Source organism: Paramisgurnus dabryanus, chromosome 17 (assembly GCF_030506205.2).
Source record: "Paramisgurnus dabryanus chromosome 17, PD_genome_1.1, whole genome shotgun sequence".
NCBI lineage: Eukaryota > Metazoa > Chordata > Actinopteri > Cypriniformes > Cobitidae > Paramisgurnus > Paramisgurnus dabryanus.
This window is the reverse complement of record NC_133353.1, coordinates 27,618,580-27,641,038: the sequence shown is the minus strand read 5'-3', so window position 1 is coordinate 27,641,038 and position 22,459 is coordinate 27,618,580. Positions and strand designations below refer to the sequence as shown.

The window sequence follows — 22,459 nt, the reverse complement described above, 5'->3', positions numbered from 1 at the left end:
TTAAAAGAACACACTCAAACTTTTTGCTCATTAAGTGGCATGTTATAATAAATGATCTATATGGTATTTTAAGCTAAAATTTCACATACATACTCTGGGGACACCAACAATTTATTTTACATCTTTAAAAAGCCTTGTGAAATGTCCCTTTAATGCGACGCTTTTTCTTTAAATGAAATACTTGCAAAATATTAAAACTTTGCACCGGAAAGCGCTGCTCTGGGTTCGGCTGCTCTGGCCTGACTCCGCCTTTTCAGTTCGACGCGCTCGTGCCTCGGCTCCGCTCAGGCAGGCTCGTCAGTGCGGGCGAGAGCGCTGCTAAACATGGCGTCGGACGGGATGATATTAACTAACCACGACCACCAAATCCGAGTTGGAATATTAACAGGTAAATACGCAATGACACTCGTTCATTTCCCGTGTCGTCGCTGATCCTCATGTATTTCTTCATGCCGTTGCTCTTTGCGGTCTGTCGTGCCGGTTGTAATGTGTCGCGTGGTGATTACTATCTGAGAGCGTTCTGCCTGTCGCGCGCGGTCCTCTCGACTCGTTTGCAGGCGACAGTGATCAAAACCCGAGCGTTTATTCTACTGTGTTTTCTCTAATACAGTTATACATCTGTGCACGCATGGATCCGGCTTTCAGAGATCTGCCTTTGGTCTGTCATGCAGCAAAGCTCAGTGTCAAGACAACAGTTTGTGTGATGAATTATTCATACCTTGCACGTAAGACATTCAACTAACATAAAGCAGAACACGGGAAAACCTCATAAATCTGTGAATGAACCGAGCGATCGCTCAAATACGTCTTTCCTCAGTCATATCGATATGTTTGGTAGATGAATGCTGTTGGTTCATGGACACGAGTTGGTATTTGGAGTTGGTCACGCAGTGTTTTTTTTTTCTCGTGCATTTCTGCACAGCAGCATCTCGGCTTCAGGGCTGCTTTGAGCTTTTATTTGTGCACATGCAACGTGACACAAATATCTACGGTGCAACAGACCCAGTTGTGTTTAAACGCCTTTAGAAATGCATCGCAGACGCTACTTTTATGGTGAATGATTTTAAGTATGTGCACGCGTTTAGGCGATGTTCTCGTCAGATCCATTTTAATAGTCTACGTTGATCGCCACCCCATTTTTTCTTAACGGGAGATGAAGCAGCCGCCTTCCCGTTAAATATTGCCGTTGCTGCCCCACGGGAGCTTAGACGGAATGAGTGATGAAATGCACACAGTGGCTGAATGCAAATGTCAGTGAGTTTGCAGCGTGTCACGTATTCATGACATTCCTCTCGGCGTGCTCCTGCCGCTCTCGTGCACCTATTTCGCGTGCACGAGCCTCTGCGATTATTGTCGCGAGGGGCATAAAACAGTATGGGAATCCCCCTCCCCCTATCACACACAAACGCACGCACGCACACACCCCAGTAGTCGGGGGTGCTGTCCAATGCTTTGTAGTGCTGAAATGTCGCCCAGCTCATATTTGTGCTTGTCGCACCTTTTTCCGAGCTCCATACAGCCAGGAGAGAAATATGTTTGAGAAGGTGAGAGGGATTTTCCCGAGGACATTATAAGCCCCCCTCCTTTCCTTTTTCTCTAATACTAACATCAGCTGATGTAGTCCATCATTAGTCACAGTCACGCCTAGCCCTTCTAGGAGATTGCTTAGCATGCCTTCACTGTGTAGGGGCATTTCGTGGTAGCGCACGCTTATTGATGAGGAACTGTGTGTGTGTAAATGTGTGCGTGAAGGAGGCAGGGAGCGAGAGGGAGTATGGATGCCTTGGAGTGAGATGAAAATGGGACCAAGCACACAGAACTACGGAACATGCATACATAATAGTGAGCAAGCTTATTGCCTACAGAGTGCAGATTTTAAATAGTCATGCATTGGCAAGCTAAAACCTTTTGACCTGTGGGGCGTTTACATTTCGAATGTTGCAAATTTGTGAAGCGAAAACATAACAGAGGCGATTAATAGATTCGGTGGAGTGGGCTTTTCCAAAAATAGATCTTTAAAGTATTTACCCAGCATTTAAAAACTGCTTTGAAAACAGAATTTGAATTAGAGACTATTGATTTTGTGGTATTCAGAGTTGATTTGATTTTTGTGTTTATTTTTGGGGTTGTAGTTGATAGCTAGTGTGCAGATTTTCTAAGTGGTTTCCAGGCAAACAAATCATGATTCAGGGTGCTGTCTAGTAATGTGACCAGTCACGGAAAGTAGGGACACAAGTCGGATCTGGGGCATTTTGAGTTATTCATAGATTCTGAAAGTGCAGTTTCTAAGCTTTCTAACGATGTGTAACACATGGAAATCTGATAAGATTTGGAGAAGTTGTGGCCATTTGAATGTAACACATTCAAGAAAGAGAATGCTGAGAAATTTGAGAAAGAAAAAAGTTAACACTTTCCCTTTTCCCTGGCTGGAGAGACAATAGGGCTCATTTACATCTCATTTAGCTAAGCCATACCCCCTGTAAAGCCGTTTTGAGATACAGATGTTCTAGCATCAAATGTAGTATTTTATTACAGAAGTCCGAATGAACAACATGGAAAAATAAACAGGACTTTTACCTTTGTGGGGATCACAAGTCGAATCCAGTCTGTTTCAGATGTTTGAATCATCCAATGATTTTTGTCCATAAATGCGTATAATCCGTGAAATATATATATATAGTCTATTGTTTACATCAGATTTCGCATGAACTTCTGGTAATACAATACAATATACAATTTGAGGACTATTTACATCGTAACATGTAAGGGTATATCAGATTACAGTCCGGTATTTGCGTTCTGTTAAACACATGAACCCGCCTTCAAATTTTGTATTTAAAATAGGGTCTCTGTGTAACTTATGAGTTTGACTTCATGCTGCGCTCCAAGACGTCAAAGTACCGCGAGAGCGAGTCGAAATTAAACTACTCCGTAAGATTTCTTGAAGAGCTCTCGCGGTACTTTGACGTCATTCGACTGCGGCGCCCCATAAACTCAGTGACGCAGCTGACGTACGATGCGGCTGACTGTTATTTGTTCCGCCCCAGCTTCTTTTATCTTTCTTTTGTTTTGTGCGCCCAAGCTTCATTTACAGTCTGGGGAGACGCATGCTATAAGTTTGAAAAAATAAATAAAACTAAGCAAACATGTCTGAGGAACAGGGCAGCTGCGTCATTACAAGTCACGTGAGTTTACGCTCGAGCCGGAAGAGAAGACAATGCTGAATAAAGTCGTAATTCTTGCTATTTTTGGACCAAACTGTATTTTCGATGCTTCACCACAATCTCACTGACCCACTGATGTCACATGGACTACTTTGATTATGTTTTTATTAACTTTCTGGACATGGAAACCGTACATAGATTTTCAATGGAGGAAACAGAAAGCTCTCGGACTAAATCTAAAGTTAAAACATCTTAAACTGTGTTCCGAAGATGAACGGACTGGTCTTCCGAGTTTAGAACGACATACGGGTAAGTCATTAATGACATTATTTTCAGTTTTGGGCGAACTATCCTTAGTCAGTAGTCACGCTGTTCCCTGTGGGGGCGGAGGCGAAAACACAAGCTTATCCAGTATGTAAATATACACACAGACAATGACGCCCCCCGCTGCACGCTAGAATCTCTGGAAAAACAAGCCGATTTCAAACGCAAAATGTACGCTTTTAAATATACATAAACTGCTATCTCAAACATGGAGAGGCTTCTTCGTGATCTCAACTAACAGATTCTGCAATAAAACGAAAATCAAAAATTTTGAAAAAAAACTTTGATTCTCATTTTCTCGAAACTTGTGCTGCCGACTTGTGTCCCTGGTTTCCGTGACGGGTCACATATGTATATTTGCATAGTATCTATAGCCCTGACACATATAATGGGGAAACTTGGATAAAAAGGTGCAAATTCAAAATCCTGAAAAGGAAAAAATGCATGCATCGGGACTAAATTTGTTATTTATCCTGCCTTGTATATACATCATAGATCAGGTTTTTAAACCAAGAGTTTGTCATTATGCTTAGACATCAAGTTTTTGCATGCATTTTGCACACTATAGAGAATCAGATTCACAGTTTATTTCTATCCTCAAGTAGATGGTTCAGCGATCTTTTTGATATATGTCAAATAAAACATAGAATAAAAACTCAAGCTTTTCAGATCAGAGTTACCTTCATGGCTGCAGAGGCTGTCAGGGTCTGTCTCTAAATTGTTCAGAGAGATCCTCCCGTGTGGAATCGACTAGTCTTTGTTTCCAGCTGTCGTACTTCAATGACTAAAGTCAGGTACAAACTCATCATTGTTGGCCTGTATTTCCTCAAAGACAGGATGTCAAGAAGTTCTTCTAAGTTTTTATTGTAGATGTTTTTAGTTTATTACCTTGGAGTAACAGGAGATGGGGTGGCAACAGGAGACAGGGTGTTTGGGAAACCTTTCTGAAAACAATCGTGAGTATTGTCGCTCTGGTTAATGTGGCTTGAGGCTCAAAAATTGCATACTTGAAGGGTTTGTTCATGCCATGTGATGAATAACCTACCCAAATGTCATTTCACACCTATAAGACCTTTCCTCATCTTCGGAACACAAATTAAGATATTTTTGATGAAATCCAAGATCTTTTTGACTCCCCATAGACAGTAATCCAGCTACTACTTTCAAGACCCAGTATGGCCGTAAAGAAATTGCTAAAATAGTCCATGTGACTACAGTGGTTCAATCTTCATACCATAAAGCAACGAATATAACAAAACGCAAAACAGAACGACTTCGTTTAACAATGTCTTCTTTTCCGTGTCTGCATATCCCTATAAGGTGTAAAAATGATCCTGGTGCTATTGTGCACAATTTATGGCTGCATGTCATTTTGAAGAAAAATTATGTCTTTTTGGTGTCCTCTTTGGTGTAAATACTGTTACACTTGCATTTTTATTTCTGAACTGTTAACATTTGCATGACATACTGACTAGGTTTACAGGGATAGTCACGGCACTTCGAGATAATTTTTTGAAACGTAGGCTCCAATGCAAGAAAACATAAACTCAGTATTTGGGCTTGTCTGAGGCCTTGAGATACGGCTTTCCGAGGGTGCGCTCCTCAAACAGCTTCTTTGATTTAGGCCCAATCCCACTTCTACCCCTTACTCCTACATTTTCCCTCCGTTTAGCGCGTTCTCAATTCTCTTTTAGTTAAAGGGGTGGTTCAATGGTATTTCAAGTAGGGATGTTCATATCAGTTAATTTTCCCGACCGACAACCGTAGCTTATGAACCGAACATTAACCGTTAACTTTTTAGATTTTAATATTAAATTGTAATTGAGTAAAAATACAGTTGATGGTTGTCGGTGACCTAGTAAATACAAAACATTTCATTTGAACGTGCAAACCGCAGCGACAGATCAACAACAGAACCAGGATTCATACATTATCAGATATTCACACAACATTACCTTATCAAAGAGCACGCGATCAGTCCAAAGGGCAGATTGTCTCTGTTTCATCTACCACGGTGGTCTTTCTAAAGCCGGACGCTTTTCAAAAAGTTTTGCTTTTGATTCGTCTTCCTCCGTTTGTGCAAATAAGAGATTTTATGGTCAGGGTCAGAGGCCATCAGCCAACGTCTGTCCGGATGTGCGCGAGATGGAGATGGACCGCGTCATCTTGCGCGGATACGCGCGCATCTCCGTTCAGCTTCCAAACACGGACACAAATGATTTCTCATACAAATGATTACTTTATCAGACCGTCATGGCAGCAATAATTTGTGTCATTTACAGCACAGGCACTTCCCCCTGAAAACCCCGCCCACCCGTCAATCAGCGGGAGACGCTAGAACTTGCAAACATTATATCACGCGAGACAGCTTTGTTTAATTTCAAAACTCGACAATGGCACGAAACAAGAAGTGTGTTTTTGAATGTAAGAAGAAGAAAGTCAGCCTTATGAAAACAATGGATATAGTTTATTATCTGGGGTAGCAGTGAAGTTTTGCGTGTGTGTTTGATGCGCTGGATTTCCCTAACCGGGTCATGAGTTGCATATTATATAAATGACACGACATGTAGTGAATCATAAGTTATAAGTGTTGCATGACTCGTACTCGCTTCTCCCGCGGTATAACTCCTCCTTCTTAATTTTTCCGTACGTTCGCGGAAAGATTCTGTAAAGCTAATCTTTCTTTTATAAATCTGATAAAACTTAATATTATTCAGAGATATAAAGGATGTAATACTACTCTATAGGTACTCCAGATTAACATCAGAAATGCAGAAACAGCGTGTGTTACGTGAGCTTTAAAGTGGTTGTGTAAGAGAGAAGGGTCAGATAGCCCTTCAAACATTTGGAACGCAATCACGCCCTGGTTCCCCCTGACAAGATTGTGGTCTGATCGCTTCTTGGTTCCCCGCTCTAATTGTGTGCTTCAGATTGCCAACACACTACAGTGATTGTGAACAGAACGGGAAAACCAGAAAATGAAAAGACGGTAAGGGGAGACGTATGTCTACATGTGACGGCAGCATGATAAACATTGCATCTAGTTTGCTGTAGGACGTATGATGATGTATGATGTAGTAGTGGTGTCCAGTTTTTTAAGGGAATTTTAAAAAAATTAGCTGTAATTATGCAGCTGGTTGCCAGTAACTTACTGTAGAAGATAGAGACTGAAAATGTTTCATGTTCATTTAACTTTGAAAAAACTGTTGCCAGTAAATAACATGTAAAATTTATAGTAAGTTACTGGCAGCTAGTTGCCAGTAATACCCAGTAATACTGTAATTTCGACAGAATTTTTTTACAGTGTACCCTTTCCGGGCCATCGGGCTATCCTTATTGTCGAGCTTTGCTTGGTAATATTTTATCAAAATTGAAATGTTTTGCTTTTCTCAAGCGACTTTACTTTGGCTCAAGTTCTCTTTTTGTACCTTTACCTGAGCCCTTTACTTCATTTTACTAAATAAAAAACACATTTCACAATCCCAATTCCAAATGAGTACAATCAAGTCCCGCCCTAATTTTTTCCTTGTTGTCGATGGAACCTGTTTTATTTTGAAGTATGTCACATTACAAAAGTAAAGTGGGTTGCCAGTGTTTTTTTGTTTTTAAAAAATTGTCAGAAGTTCCAGTAACAAGACTTCATTAAAGTAGATTTTTTGATTCTCACAAACTTGCCTATCAGTCACAAGTCATCAAGTCTTTTATTCTTGGTGCCCTTTTATGAACCATCTTCACAAGTTCCTCTTGGCCGCTGTGGTGTCAGAGCATGTTAGCAGCCATGTGAGTGGTGTCTTTCTGATAACACTCAAACACGCACAAACCCGGATCTTCAGTCTCTCAAAAGTTTGCACTTCAGCCACCTTTAACACCTTCCGAAACCCTCGGCTGGTGAAGGGGCAGACGCTTGAATTGCAATTGGGAATCCTTGTGCCAGACTAAAAGGCAATAGAGGACCTTGTCTTTGAAAGACATGGGCCTTTGCCAAGATCTAATCTCAGCTGAACGACAACAGTTGCCATTAATAAGCCTTAATGAAAGATAGTTCAGATGTCAGTCCCCAGGTATCATTTCCAAGCCATCAGTATTGAATTACAGGGGCATAATTTCACAGGTGTTGGAAATTCAGACAAGATCGGCCTTGTCGAACACTGATAACAAAGCTTTCCGGTCAATGTTCTCAGAATGGCCCGTACATTACATCAGCACAAAGTAAAAGCAACGGTATGTGGCTTTTTTGGAGAGGCTTTTACAAAGAAACCCATTCCATGTCTACACAGATGATGTTTATGGGGATATATGCCTGTGTTTTCAGACTCAGGTTGCCCTTTGGGGATGTAGAGGACAAATTACTTCAGCTTGACGTATATACATTTATAGTACTTCAAAGTTTGTCAGCCCTTTTGTTTTTACTATAGAGCCACGTGTAACGACCTCATTGTGAAGGATTTTAAAGATCACGATCATTTTTTAGAGTTAACAAGTTTGTTGAAAGACTCCAGACCTACAGTCGCTTATTACTATATCATGCCAGAGGCTTTTAATCATAAAAATGGCTGAGCTACAAATGCATAAATAACATCGCGCCTCGTCACGCCTTCATGTTTCGTGAAACAGTGTAGCCGATAGGGCAGCTGTCCTATAGTGCAACCACAGAGACAAAAGCAGTTTTTGTTCTGGTCATATTATGTTGAAGGTATATCGTCAGTTTAGCGGATTATTAATCTATTTCATCAAGGGATTTCTGTCCAGATGAAATTGCATGCTCATGATAAATCCACTGCAGTTGTTATCTGCATATGTTTAAAGCTCAGTTCTCTCATCATGGGCACAGGAGTTTCTTTTTGAAGCGGATTATCTTTGAAGCATCTTTCTGTCATTTAGAAAGCCATATCTCATTCTGAGATACACTTGATGTAAGTCTCGGTTATAGTTTAACTCAATGACAATGATATATGTTTTTCCAAAGTATTAAGGAGCCCTTATAGTCCAGCTAGTACAGATAGAATTTGAACTGGTTTCATATACAGTTTCTGTATTAATTTGGATTTACAGTTTATTTTTTAGGTAGCTAGATTGTATTATTAGAAATATTATTCATTCATGTGCAATTGCATTCATTATTTTATAATATTTCAGTGTTTCCCACAGGATTTTGTGGTACAGTGGTGCTGGATGACGCCAATTAGCATATTGATGACGATATCACTTTGATGACCCAATGTTAGAGATCTTGGTTGGTATACATTTTTTTCAGTTCGTTTTTGAGACTATGGCAAGAGCTCTAATGGGGCATACTGTACATACCAGACACGAGTTCAACGATTTTAATACGAGTATATTACAAACAAAGTCAATGCAAAGACACAAACAATGCGAATTACGCAATATGGGTGGTGCGTTTGCCGCGAAAACATGCGCTATTCGCCTCAAATGCGTCTTTGCCCGCGTTTGGTGTCTATGCGTTTGGTGTCTATGTAGTATAAAAGGCCGCCTTTGGAGGCTGCATTCCAGGGCAGGAAGGCATCAAGGCACATCCAAATCCAATGTTAGGTTTACTTGGGGTGCATCCCAATTCAGGGATATTTGAAGGCGGCAGCCTCTTATGGCCACGAAGCAAACTAAAATGAGACTGTTTAGCCTACGGGGGGAGTTGCATCACTTGCTGTTCCTGCCCACTGCGCTTGTCAGCGGGACACAACATCTGAGACCTATCAGACTTTTAAAAATAAATATGGAGGCAAATTTTTTTTACATGTTATTAAAAAAATATATAACGCATTGATGCAGATTAAACTGTCCAATATTATGTAAAAATCACATACCTTAGAAAAATACAAAAGCAACACAATAAAATTAATTCACATCACTAAAACTACATTTATAATAGGGAAACAGCCACAAGGACATTTAGTTTGCAAAAATACACACCTTTATATAACTACAGTTTTGAATGTTTATTTCAAAATACCCAGACGTCACGGGCGCGCATTGAAACTTGGGATAGCCAAGGTAGAGGTCTACACGGAAGACCCAGGACCTGACCTGGGACCCGTACGGGTTCGGGACTATATTTTAAATGATCAGCGGGGACCGGGTCGGGTCCCAATCTATTACTTCGGGTCCCGTGTCTGTTTAACATTGTGGGTAATACCCACACCCACATTAAATAAAGTATTTCAAAAACAGCAGCAAAATCTTTTTATCTATGACGCACAAATTGCGTTAAAAAGTTTATTTTTGGTTGCTCCAGCCAGGCAGCTAACGCGCATGTGCTCTTGTAATGTTGCTATGGCTACCAGTCAGATTCTGCAGTGACGCAATTAGGGGTGCACCGAAATTTCGGTCGGCGAAAATTTCGGCCGAAAATAGCATTATCGGTTTCGGGCCGAAATAAAAAATCCAGCCGAAAATGTAAACCGAAAATGAATGTCAACCGCGCCCCTCCCATCTGTGCGGTAGCGCTTGGGTTTCACTCACGGTGATCAGTCCAGTCGTCACCCACCCCTCCCCTTCGTGCTCAAGCAGGTTTCACTCAGGGTCGAGCCGTTTGCACGCGTCTGCAAAGATTAAGCTGTCTTGATGTGTAAACTTTAGAGAGAGTCGCGCTAATGTGTCTCATACTGTAATCCATTAACGTACATTTGATTTGGCGAATAAAGCAATGAAACACAACGTAACGTTTTTATGTGGAGCGACTGTTGCGCTGTTTGAGATTCACCCTCCTTCTCTCTTTGAGCACTCGCGTTTAAGTGCCCTTGGTAGTGCACATACTAGAGAGACGCGTTTAAAAAAAAAAAAAACAAGCAAACATAAAATCTCTCTGTTATTGATAGGGCACATATAAACAAAATTCTCTCCACAGTATTCTTTTTCTAATAAAAAAATGTGTTTATGTCTTAAATGTATGTATAGATTACAGTCAGATTAACCTACTTAAGTCTGTGTCATTAATGTTAATCAAACAACCCATGGCAAAGAGACCAATAGCTCTAAAAATAATAATATTAATTTATTGTGTTATGATTCATTTAATTTGATTTCTGTAATGCTAATTTCAGACCTTATTAATGTACAACTTTGTTCTTTTTTATAAATGTTTGCAATTTCTTTATTGTTTATTAGATTTTTCCCACCCGCTTTTTGCTGATCGGAAAAATAATCTGATTCTGTGCCTCAAAAACTGTAATGTGATCCGAACTGTGAGTTTTTTGATCCGTCACACACCCCTAGTTAGTACACAGTGAAAGCCATAAATGCAATTGTACTAATAATTGGCATAATAATTTCTTTCGGTGTTTCGGTTTCGGTTTTTCGGCCTTGGTTTGCTTTTTTCGGTTTTCTGTTTCGGCCAAGAATTTTCATTTCGGTGCATCACTAGACGCAATGAATTTACCTTTGACAATTGGCTCTTTTATTTAGAAGATGGGACTTATTCCTCCATACTACTCGTTTTGCACGGTAGGCTACTTTGCACTTTCTCCAATTTTTATAATAATATTATAAATAAACAATATTGGTGTTATATCTAAAGTTTTCACGCAGACTCGGGTATGTGTCTGCCCGGACGGGTTCGGTCCAGCTTTTATATAATTGACGGGTCTGCGTCGGTTCTGGGTCCAACTTTCAAAATAATAGGTGGGTCCAGGTTGCTTCAGTTTAGCACATTTATGGGTCTCTTCTGGTTCGGGTATGAATTTTTGGACCTGTGTAGACTCTAAGGCAAGGCTGTGAAGGATCCATCTATGGATCCTTGGTTTCAGGGGAAAAAAAGGCTTATAGAGCCATGTATGTAAGGGAGCCTTCGAATTGGGACATCCTTTGTCCCGGCCCGGTGATGTCATTTGCCTTTAAATACAGCCTTGGATCACAAATTTAGTGCGAGTAGTTATATTTTAACTTCTTACACCTTTTAATTGCATTTCTAGTGAGGCACTCTCTGTTTGTTTTAAACAGAATTCCATACACTTCCTATTAAGGCTGTCTAAATGTGTTTTTGGACGCAGCCTATGGCAGAAGAATTTGACCATGGCAGGCCTCCATACTCTAAGTAAAGAATGGAAAACACTATATTTTATTATTTCATTTACATAATAAAAATTCATTCAAATTCATTAATTGAAAAAACGATTTGTACTGTTAATCGTTACACCCCTAGTTCTTCGTAATGTTTATATTTTGGTTGATTCTTGGTTGATATATAGTTGGCTATTCGTTCACATGTTGACATTATAAATTGTTTTTGATTTATGTTATTACGTATAAGCTTATATTCCTGCACGCAAAAGTATGATTTGACAGTCAAAATATGTATGCAAAATTATCGATAATAGAATTTATATCATCATCATTTAAAAAGGTGTTTTATTACCCAAGCCTATAGTCAGTATAGGCTGTTGTCTTCCGCCCTCCCGCTCTGCTATTGGTTGATATGATGACTGATAGTTCTTCTGTCCTGTCGCAGTCTGTTCCAGCAGATTTGGCTCCAAAGCCTGCCTCTAATACCTCACCACAAGCTCCATTCATAAATGCGTAATGGCTCATGAACGTGTTGGCTCTGTGTCTGTGTCCTGCTGGGGATTTGGAGCAGTGGGAAATATGATCCAGCAGAACTTTTATGCCATACCGTCTAGCCTATGCTTCACTTTCCCACTTGCACTCAGATTGTGTGGAAAGCATGTGAATTTACTGCAGATGGTTTATTGTGTTATACTAACAGGGATGGTGTGACCATTCTAGAGCCAGTCACACATGTAATCATTATTACAGACGCACACATTTCATTAGATTCAAGTTTGTGAGTGAAAGATTTAAAAACTCATCAATAAACTTTAAACATAGCCTGGACAGGGCTGATCTTAGTCCTAGACTAAAAAGCATGTTTGAGCTGCTTTAATTTCAAAACATCTTGTACTTGAGTATCATATCATAACGTATCTTAATTTGTACATAGACATAACATGATGAGTGCATTTGTATAGCAGGAATAATTGGACTTGACAGGTGTAAATGGATTGTGGTCTTGAAGTGACTGTCAAGTATGGTAGCCCATGCATTCAACCTATCCCAGTTAGTTTTGAACACACACAAACTGGGAAAGCAGTTTAGGAAAATGTGTCTTGCTCAAGGGCACCTCAGTCAGTCACAACCTTCCGGATGTGAAACTCAAACTGGCAACCTTCTAGTTACAAGCCCAATTCTTTAGCACAACTGTACAATTTGGTATTTCAATTTTTTTTGGCTGTATTTAATTTGAGTTGCACAGTGAAGTTGCTTTTTATCGCAAGTATATCTTAGCATAAGCGTTTGCTAAAAATAAAAAATTTGAAATACATTTTATACATTCAAAAGACATTTTATACACTCAAATGCTATTTTATACACTCAAATGCTTACAAGACAATAAATCATGTATAACAAGATATTATTTGCAAACCGTCACTTTTAGTCCAGCGACCTCATGTTGTGTTCTGCTGTTAATAATTACAAAATGACCTTTAACCTCATCTGTCCCATGATGCCCTTCACATTTGCCTTTAAATGCTGGATTTGTCATACTGCTGAATAAACAGAGCTCCATAAAAGGGATCAAGGCTGGTCACATATTTATCATATGATCTACAGTTTAAACAGGCAACACACACAGGGTTGTCTCATTGACTTACATTGGTTTTTACCAGGCCAATGATATTTTGTAACTCTAACACAAACAATTTGTCAATATTAGATTTTAAGTAAATTTATTAGCTAAAACGAGAGAGATTTTCTGTCAATGCTGTTTGATTAACATGAGTGATAGGAGCAAAATTAGGCAACTTCCCCTTTAAGAAAAAAGTCTAGATCCAATATACTGTTACACATGCGTTTTTTTTCTTCAGATTTTTAGTTTCTCGTGAGACCTTAATGGTCATGTTTATTTGAATACTTGCAAAGACAGATATTTTGATGCATATGTGTATTTAAGGCCAATAAAGTGCAAAAATGCAGATTACCAAAATTACTGTTTGAAAGAGGTTTTAGTAGGGATGTGCATGCATGTCATTTTTTCATTTCGATTAATCTATAGGTCTGAAAAACGAGTACTCTATTAACTGGGGACGGGGTTATCAAAGGGGCGGGGCGTACACCTCATGGTGAAAATAAAATATTTTTTATTAAAAAAACCTCAAATAAAACTTAATTTTCAATAAACTATGACAAAAAATTAATACATACTAGATTTTTAATAAAGTAAATGTTTTTTTTAACTGAAACCTCTAATAGGTATAGCTCCGTGATGAAGTGAAACTAAAGGGTTAATAAACACAAACTGAAGCGCTTTCGATATGATGCACTCAATATTAAGCCTTATATAACATAAATATATTATACAAAATGCATCTATCTGCAAAAAATGCAAGATCTAAACTAGGGCTGGGCGATATGACCCAAAAAATTATCGAGAAAATGTTTTCCATATCAGTCGATATCGATAATAATCATGATAGAAACAAATCTTTACTCCTGTCAAATTTAAAGGCAGATTTTTGCTCCTGAATGAAAATTGTAAAAACCAGTTAATAATGGTTTTAAACTACTTTTTATTCAGAACATGACAAATACAAATACTAAAATCTTGTTTTAATGCATCTGTATTAAATGTAAATCTATTTGTTATGAAATCAACACATTTCTGACACAAAAGCAGCAGACTACTGTCCCTTTAAGAACCAAGACAGTAGGTATGTGACAAAAAAATATAAATACTAGAAAATTCATATATAATTATAACCATATAATAGATAATAAAAAGAACTTTAACATGGTTTTTAAATTATTAAAATCAGATAATTATTAAGAAAGTTATGGAATTTTTTAACTCGAAAATTAGGGGGCATTTTTGTACCCAATTAAAACGGTAAAACTATGAAAAACTGTGACCTCTTCCTAGGGATGCTCATATCAGTTAATTTTCCCGACCGACAACCGTAGCTTCTAAACCGAACATTAACCGTTAACTTATAAGATTTTAATATGAAATTGTCATTGAGTAAAAATACAGTTGACGGTTGTCTGTGAACTAGTAAAAACAAAAGATTTAATTTGAACGTGCAAACAGCAGTGACAGATCAACAACAGAACCAGGATTCATACATTATCAGATATTCACGCAACATTACCTTATTAAAAAGCACGCGATCGGTCCAGAGGATTAATATCCAAAAAGGGCAGATTGTCTCCGTTTCTTCTACCACAGTGGTCATTTCTAAAGCAGGATGCTTTTCAGAAAGTTTTGCTTTTGCGTCGTCTTTCTCCGTTTGTGCAAAAAGAGAGATGTTTATGTTCAGGGTCAGAGGCCATCACCGAACGTCTGTCCGGTTGTGCGCGAGACGGAACGCGTCATCTTGCGCGGACACGCGCGCGTCTCCGTTCAGCTTCCAAACACGCATACAAATGATTTCTCATACAAATGATTACTTTATCAGACCGTCAGGGCAGCAATAATTTGTGCCATTTACAGGACATTCACAAATTACAGATAGAAAAGTGGCTAAATGTCTGTCGGCTCATGACTACACGCACTATGTATTATCAAATTTTTTTTTTTTAACTGATAATGTTAACCGGTCATAAATTCTTACCTTCGGTTAACGGTTAAACGGTCAATGTGAGCATCCCTACCTCTTCCGCTTGACCGAACACTTTAAAATATCATAACTTCCTCATTTCTTGGTCTATTTGCGTAATTCAAACATCACATTGTAGGTAATTAAAAGCCCAACAAGATTACGATGACATCTTTTTAAAAGATATATATAAAAATGTTATTATTTTTGATTAACCACTAATTAATGAAACCGAGAGCATCAATCCACGCATATCTTTCCATATGAAATCAAAGCCCTCTCAAATAAAAGCTATATTTTTATATATTAAAAAAAACATTTCATTGTTTCTTTAATATTTCTTAATTGACTAATAATGCTGGCGAGCATTTTAAATGGTCAGATATTATTAATACATTAATTGACGATTATGTTATTTATAATTTAATAAATCAATAAATGGATGCATGTATTTATTTATATGTTTGACAAAATCATGCCAATAATGTAATCTAGAGATTCTAATCCTTCGTTCTGTATGATTACTTTGAAAAATACTGCACGGATTGATGAAAACGGAGAAGTTTTGGAAGCCAATATGATTGAATGGGCGATTCTGCTTTTGAACAACGTCACTTGCGGATCTTAAAAAAGCACATGCGAATGTTACAATCTATCCCAAACTTCACCTAATTCAAGTTAAATGTATATTCTATCAAAAGTATTTGGTTTGAAACAAAAAAATACTCGCCTTCATAGAGGATTTCAATGCCAAACACGAGAGAAATTTTGCTTCGCTTATAACTTTCTTCTTACGACAGCGATCTTGGAAATTCGAACGTGAGAATCAACGTGAGGAAGTCATTTATGTCACTAGTATATGGGCTTTAGAGGTATTCACAAAGCAAAGATATGACAGATTTCCTAAGTCACCAACGCGTCTGGCGTTGAATACCTGCTGGGAACACAGCCGTGGGAACAAAGCGCTCGTGCGTATTACGTCATTTTGTCACATACCTAAAGACAGACTGCTTTAAGTTTCAATATACTGAGTAACAGCTGTTTATGTTCACTTAAACAAGAAAGAAAACTTAGTTCAGTGATCACGCGTGTGTTATACATATACGAGCTATACACGCTAATAAATGGATGTCAAGAGTGTCACTTTGCTGTGGGAGCGCACATACGCAAACACTATATTCACTGCAGTGGTGGATCTGCTGCTTTTCCTCAGTTTCCTGAATTTGTGAATGTCCTGTAAATATACTTTTAAAGCTGTGCGGACGCAAGGCGGACGCTGAATGAAAGTAGGCTACACTATACTGCACCTATTGTGTCTGCTGTGTTTGACGAACCCTGTTTGTGCGTCCAACATTACACACAAGAAAATGTTTCCGCGCATTTGGATTCCGTGATTCCGTCCGCGTTATCCGCATCGCGAAAATCATAGGTCTCTACTAATAAATGAATAACTCATCTTCCACTCCTTCAAGTCTAACTGACACTGTGATTGTAAACCAAGAGCGCGTGCCGCATCCGGAAGTGCTCGCGCAACATTACGCACAGTGCGTAAACATTATCGATCACTTATCGAACTGTCCTTATCGGTTTATCGAAAAAGTTTATATCGGTAAAATTATCGTTATCGAATTATCGCCCAGCACTAACCTAAACTAGTGTTGGGCGATATGCCCTATTTTCAGATCGTCCTATCGTCAGCCTGTGAGATCGGCGATACACGATATTATCGGGGGTCGGGGCAGACGTTTACTCATTTTTTTATTTGTTAATTTTTTACTCATTATAACAAGTCACTTGATGGGTGGACAAAAAAAAAACAAGAGCAACAGCGTCATGACCGCAACCTTCTTAAACCTGATGCCATTAATGCGAGCGCGTCATTAAAACCCTATCATGATTACTTAACTGTAAAAACATGCATCTGCGCGCACACACACACACACACACACACACACACACACACACAATTCAATGCATTGGTTTAGTGCTGTTGCAGAAGACTACACGTGTGAAGCAGTGGTGCTCTCAGATGAGCCTTTTTAAACGCATCAGTCCAGCGGAACGCGATCATATCTTAAACACAATCATATATTAAACACGAGGGACGTGTTGCTGCAACTCCTTGAAATGCATATCATAAACAGGATTAATACCTTGTGATCTGACTTCGGACACGTACGCGAGAGTGAGAGAGAGGCGCTAATATGCAGCGGGTCATATTTTAAACAAAAAGTAAAGTTTGCCTCAGCTCGCATGAAACGCATTAAACTGAACAAATACATAAGGATTACTACTTTAGTTTATGTTTAGACTTCGGACAGACGCGAGAGCGCGTGCACGTGAGACAGAGAGAAGCGCAGCTGCTAATGACAGGGCGCGCTGGATTTAGTGGAAGAAGGAGACCAAGACGCGCGCATTAAGTGCAGGTACGTGCAAGAAGGAATTCTCTCTTTACAAGCTCTCCACGTAAAGTGAAGCCCACAAACCCTCATATGAGGAAAAGCATGAATTGTGGGTGTTAATATAAAACTATGATAATAATAATAATAATAACCATTCGCCAACTATCGTCATGACTATCGCCATGAAAGCCTGCCATTGGCGATATGTCTGAAGATCGTCGATACACGATACTATCGTCTATCGGCACAACCCTAACCTAAACTAAGTTAGGTACTGGACTGGAAGTTTAACTCCCGTTGTGTATGTTCACCCTAATTGCGCACTAAACGCTTCCAGTCAAAGGACAAGCTTTATAACATTAAGCAGCTTTAAAGCAACACTATGTAGTTTTTTTACCTTTTAATAATGTCTCTAAAATTATTTCAGTGATAGAACAACTTTTAACTGGACAAATTGTACTGTTGCTGCAACCTGAGCAGCCTCCTAGCTGCTACAAGCACACTCTAAAAGTGGCGGTGGAGGGTAGGAAACACAGCCCCGACCCTCCCCCTGCCTGCAGAAGAGTGTCTGATAGCAGGCACTGTTGCGCTTTTCAACCACATGGGGGAGCTGTAAGTCATTTTTACATGGAAACTACATAGTGTTGCTTTAAGTCTTTTGCCATCATTTTAGCGATTAGCTGTGTCGTATTGTCCTCTCACCTGTTGATGTAATGTTCATATGGCTCTCTGATATCTCTTGACATTTGATGTTTAATATAAGATGATATGAGGGAACTTGTGACGTCGCTGTACATTTTGCACCTGACTGACTGTATTTTCGTCTTACTGAAGTGAATACGAAAAATAGCGCCTCAGTAACTTGAGGTGTGTTCGGCTTCACAGTGTTGCGCATATCAGCAGGGTTGCCGCTTCGCGAGTGCACATTGGAAACTTTTAAATCATGCATGGTACTGATGTCATACGCCGGTCTGCACAGCTTACGTTGACGTCAAACAGGCACCCGGACTTCACTATCACAGGTGCTTGTAACACCAAACAGATATCGAAATGCTGCCATAACCACAAAATAAATAAATACAAAAATAAACCCACAAGGTCATCATTTACGTGATCAATCATCAATGTCACGTTCGAGTACTCGAGCAATCGATTACTCGTGCGGATCCCAAGGCTATAGACACACAGATAAACCAGCACAGTGGTGGAAAAAATGCAACAGTGTTAGATAGTGAGGAGAACAGAGGCTTAAAATGAGCATTATAATCCTCATTCTGTTTTAATCGGCCTTTAATCATTACATTCATTACAACCTTCTACTGTCAACAGCACTCAAATCTGTACAACACAACCCTAATACAATGAAAGACCTGTATGTTTTTAAGTAGATTGAGAAGAGAACACATGACTGTGTATTTGTGTGAGCAAATGGTAGTAAATGGTTTTGATGGTTGCCTATTTTGTAAAAAAAAAAACTGTTGACTTGAAATCTTTTAAGCAGTGATGGTGTAAACTAGGAAGCAACTGTGATATTGTGGAAACACCCCTCATATGGAGTGATGTAAAACTGTATCAGTAACAGCACCAAAAGCCCATATGCTCGAAACAGACTGTTCGAGCTAGATAGTCTGCCAAAGTGTCTTAGTAATGATTTCTTCTCTTAAACATGCCTTTCCATCTGAACGTCCCTGCGTTCTGTTGGCTCGTGTCCTGATGAATAATTTAACTCAATCCTTATCTGGACACCGCGTGACTATAACGTCCTAGATAATAGAATGTGGACATTAATCAGAGACAGCTCTGCTAAAGAAACCATCCTCTTCTCAGGAATCTCTGTTGCGCTGATCAAGCTGACATTCTGTCCTTTAAATTTTCCTAACCTGTTAGCGCGAGAAATGGTAAATGTCACGTTGGAAATTTTTTTTTTGTATTTGACACAAGCTGGGCTTGTCTGCTCTTCGTGTGGCCATTGGCTGGAGAGCTTTGTCGGTCTTGAGAAGACAGCTAGTCTGTTGTCTTTATCAGGTGGTCCTTGCCAAATAACAAGGATGTTTTAACAAGGATATCTTTTCTTTGCCAAACAAAAGAAGTACCATTTCCATTTTAAACTTCATTTAGTCCATAGAAATTTGTACGGAGTGTGAACGTTGCCTACTGGGAATCGAACCTATGACCTTGCCATTACTACAACTCTGCTTTGCTATAACAGTCCGATTTTTGTTTGCCTTATTTGATATAAATGAGTTGTTTGTATCCTAAACAGTCAAAATAAATATCATCTGATTATCCTGTTGCAAGTTCATAATTTGCAAAACGACAAATTGTTGCCAGGGGACCACCAGTTTTATGACATTTTGTACACATACACTCACCTAAAGGATTATAAGGAACACCATACTAATACTGTGTTTGACCCCATTTCACCTTTAGAACTGCCTTAAAGGGACACTTCACCCATTTGCATTAAGCTTTGTATAGTAGAACCCCAGTCATGTTTTTGAATGGTCATGCATCATTTCCTCAGTTGCCGCTGAGACAGGAGAAATACAGACTTCAGTGTTGCACTTCCTTCTTTCAATGATGTAAAAATCATCATTTTGCATCATTGAAAGAAGGAAGTGCAAATTGTGAGACTACAAACACCCCTTTTCTCTGTCAAATAGGCACCAAATTCTAAATGTATGTTACATTTCGACTACAAATATGACACACTTTCAATAAAGATTAATGTTTCTACGGGTGAAATGCTCCTTTAATTCTATGTGGCATTGATTCAACAAGGTGCCGAAAGCATTCTTTAGAAATGTTGGCCCATATTGATAGGATAGCATCTTGCAGTTGATGGAGATTTGTGGGATGCACATCCAGGGCACGAAGCTCCTGTTCCACCACATTGGGTTGAGATCTGGTGACTGTGGGGGCCATCTTAGTACAGTGAACTCCTTGTCATGTTCAAGCAACCAATTTGAAATGATTCAAGCTTTGTGACATGGTGCATTATCCTGCTGGAAGTAGCCATCAGAGTATGGGTACATGGTGGTCATAAAGGGATGGACATGGTCAGAAACAATGCTCAGGTAGGCCGTGGCATTTAAACAATGCCCAATTGGCACTAAGGGGCCTAAAATGTGCCTAGAAAACATCCCCCACACCATTACACCACCACCAGCAGCCTGCACAGTGGTAACAAGGCATGATGGATCCATGTTCTCATTCTGTTTACGCCAAATTCTGACTCTACCATCTAAATGTCTTAACAGAAATCGAGACTCATCAGACCAGGCAACCTTTTTCCAGTCTTCAACTGTTCAATTTTGGTGAGCTCGTTTAAATTGTAGCCTCTATTTTCTCTTTGTAGTGGAGATGAGTGGTACCCGGTGGGGTCTTCTGCTGTTTTATCCCATCCGTTTCAAGGTTGTGCGTGTTGTGGCTTCACAAATGCTTTGCTGCATACTTTGGTTGTAACGAGTGGTTATTTCAGTCAAAGTTGCTCTTCTATCAGCTTGAATTAGTCGGCCCATTCTCCTCTGACCTCTAGCATCAACAAGGCATTTACTCCCACAGGACTGCCGCATACTGGATTTTTTTCCCTTTTCACACCATTCTTTGTAAACCCTAGAAATGGTTGTTCGTGAAAATCCCAGTAATTGAGCAGATTGTGAGATACTCAGAATAGCCTGTCTGACACCAACAACCATGCAATGCTCAGAATTGCTTAAAACATCTTTCTTTTCCATTCTGACATTCAGTTTGGAGTTTAGGAGATTGTCTTGACCAGGACCACACCCCGTAAATGCATTGAAGCAACTGCCATGTGATTGGTTGATTAGATAATTGCGTTAATGAAAAATTGAACAGGTGTTTCTAATAATCCTTTAGGTGAGTGTATATAAAATTATCATACGTTTTGTGTAGTAAATTGTGAAAAATATGACTTCAAGACTTCAACCAAGAGAAATGCATTATATAATTTTAATCTTCAAAGTTTGAGATCGTTGAGTTTTGTCATGAATTTTCTTTGGGAGGTGTGAAGAGATGCACCATACACAAGGGGACACCCAAAAGTTTAAGAACCAATGCTTTATATACGATACACTATCCATTCCAGAGATTCCTCAATACGACTTTATTCCAATGCGTATTACAGTTATTTTAATAAGCCGAAATAGAAAAAAATCTTAGAATTGCAAAGACTTATTAAACTGCAATAAGGCTTTCATTGCTTGCAAATTGCATGTTTCATATTAAGTTTTTGTTTCTCTGATGCTGTTAAAGGCAAAATGAATCCACACACTCAATGCTTATGTGGATGTGGTGTCTCCAATGTGCGCAGGCAGACTACAGTAACTTCCAAAAGTTTATTGCCCTCTAAAGCAGATCTTCAAAGCAGTGCAGTTGGTTCTGGATTACAAAAAACCTTCATTATGATCATTCAAGTATTGATACTTTTCAGAGTATTGTACCAAAAATGTACATATTGTATTAAACATGCAATATTATATTCAGTAGGTTTAATCACAGCGCTTCTGTAGCCTGTTTAAAATGTCTTATTGTGTTTGCTGGTTGGGGTGGCACTACTTGTGTTTGAGTTCAAGAGAAACATGCACATTACATCGTAATTGGGTAATATAACATGGTGGTGTAATAAGATCGAGTTTGTTGAGAGACCATCAAAGAGGTCAAAAGTAGATGTTTTGTTTCATAAGTATATGAAAAGCTCAGATGCAAAAGTCGCTAAACGCCACCTCCGTCAAAAATGAGATGATGATATTGACAGAATGCTCTCGGCACATATGCGTTCATCAAATACTTCAAATCTAGGGATGTCGCGATGCGATATTCTGGATTGGTATTGGGCCGATCCGGGCTTTTCGGCTTGATCGGACATCGGATCGAGGACCGAAAACATGACCGATCCAATTCCGATACTGTGCATTAGCCGTGGTTGTTACTGACAAGCTATAAA

General features: G+C 39.1%; 1 protein-coding gene across 12 annotated transcripts in view; it reads left to right on the top strand.

Moving 5' to 3' along the window:
* The first annotated feature begins 268 nt into the window (after positions 1-268).
* The window catches only part of gphna (gephyrin a), a 121,888-nt gene continuing 99,697 nt past the window's right edge, over positions 269-22,459 (top strand). For all 12 annotated transcript variants that reach the window (XR_010544398.2, XR_010544397.2, XM_065288455.2 and 9 more), the window contains exon 1: positions 269-388. Coding sequence is in view for 10 of the 12 variants with exons in the window: in XM_065288455.2 (XP_065144527.1) it covers positions 325-388 (64 nt within the window). In the remaining 2 variants the exon portion in view is untranslated. The remainder of the gene's footprint in view (positions 389-22,459) is intronic.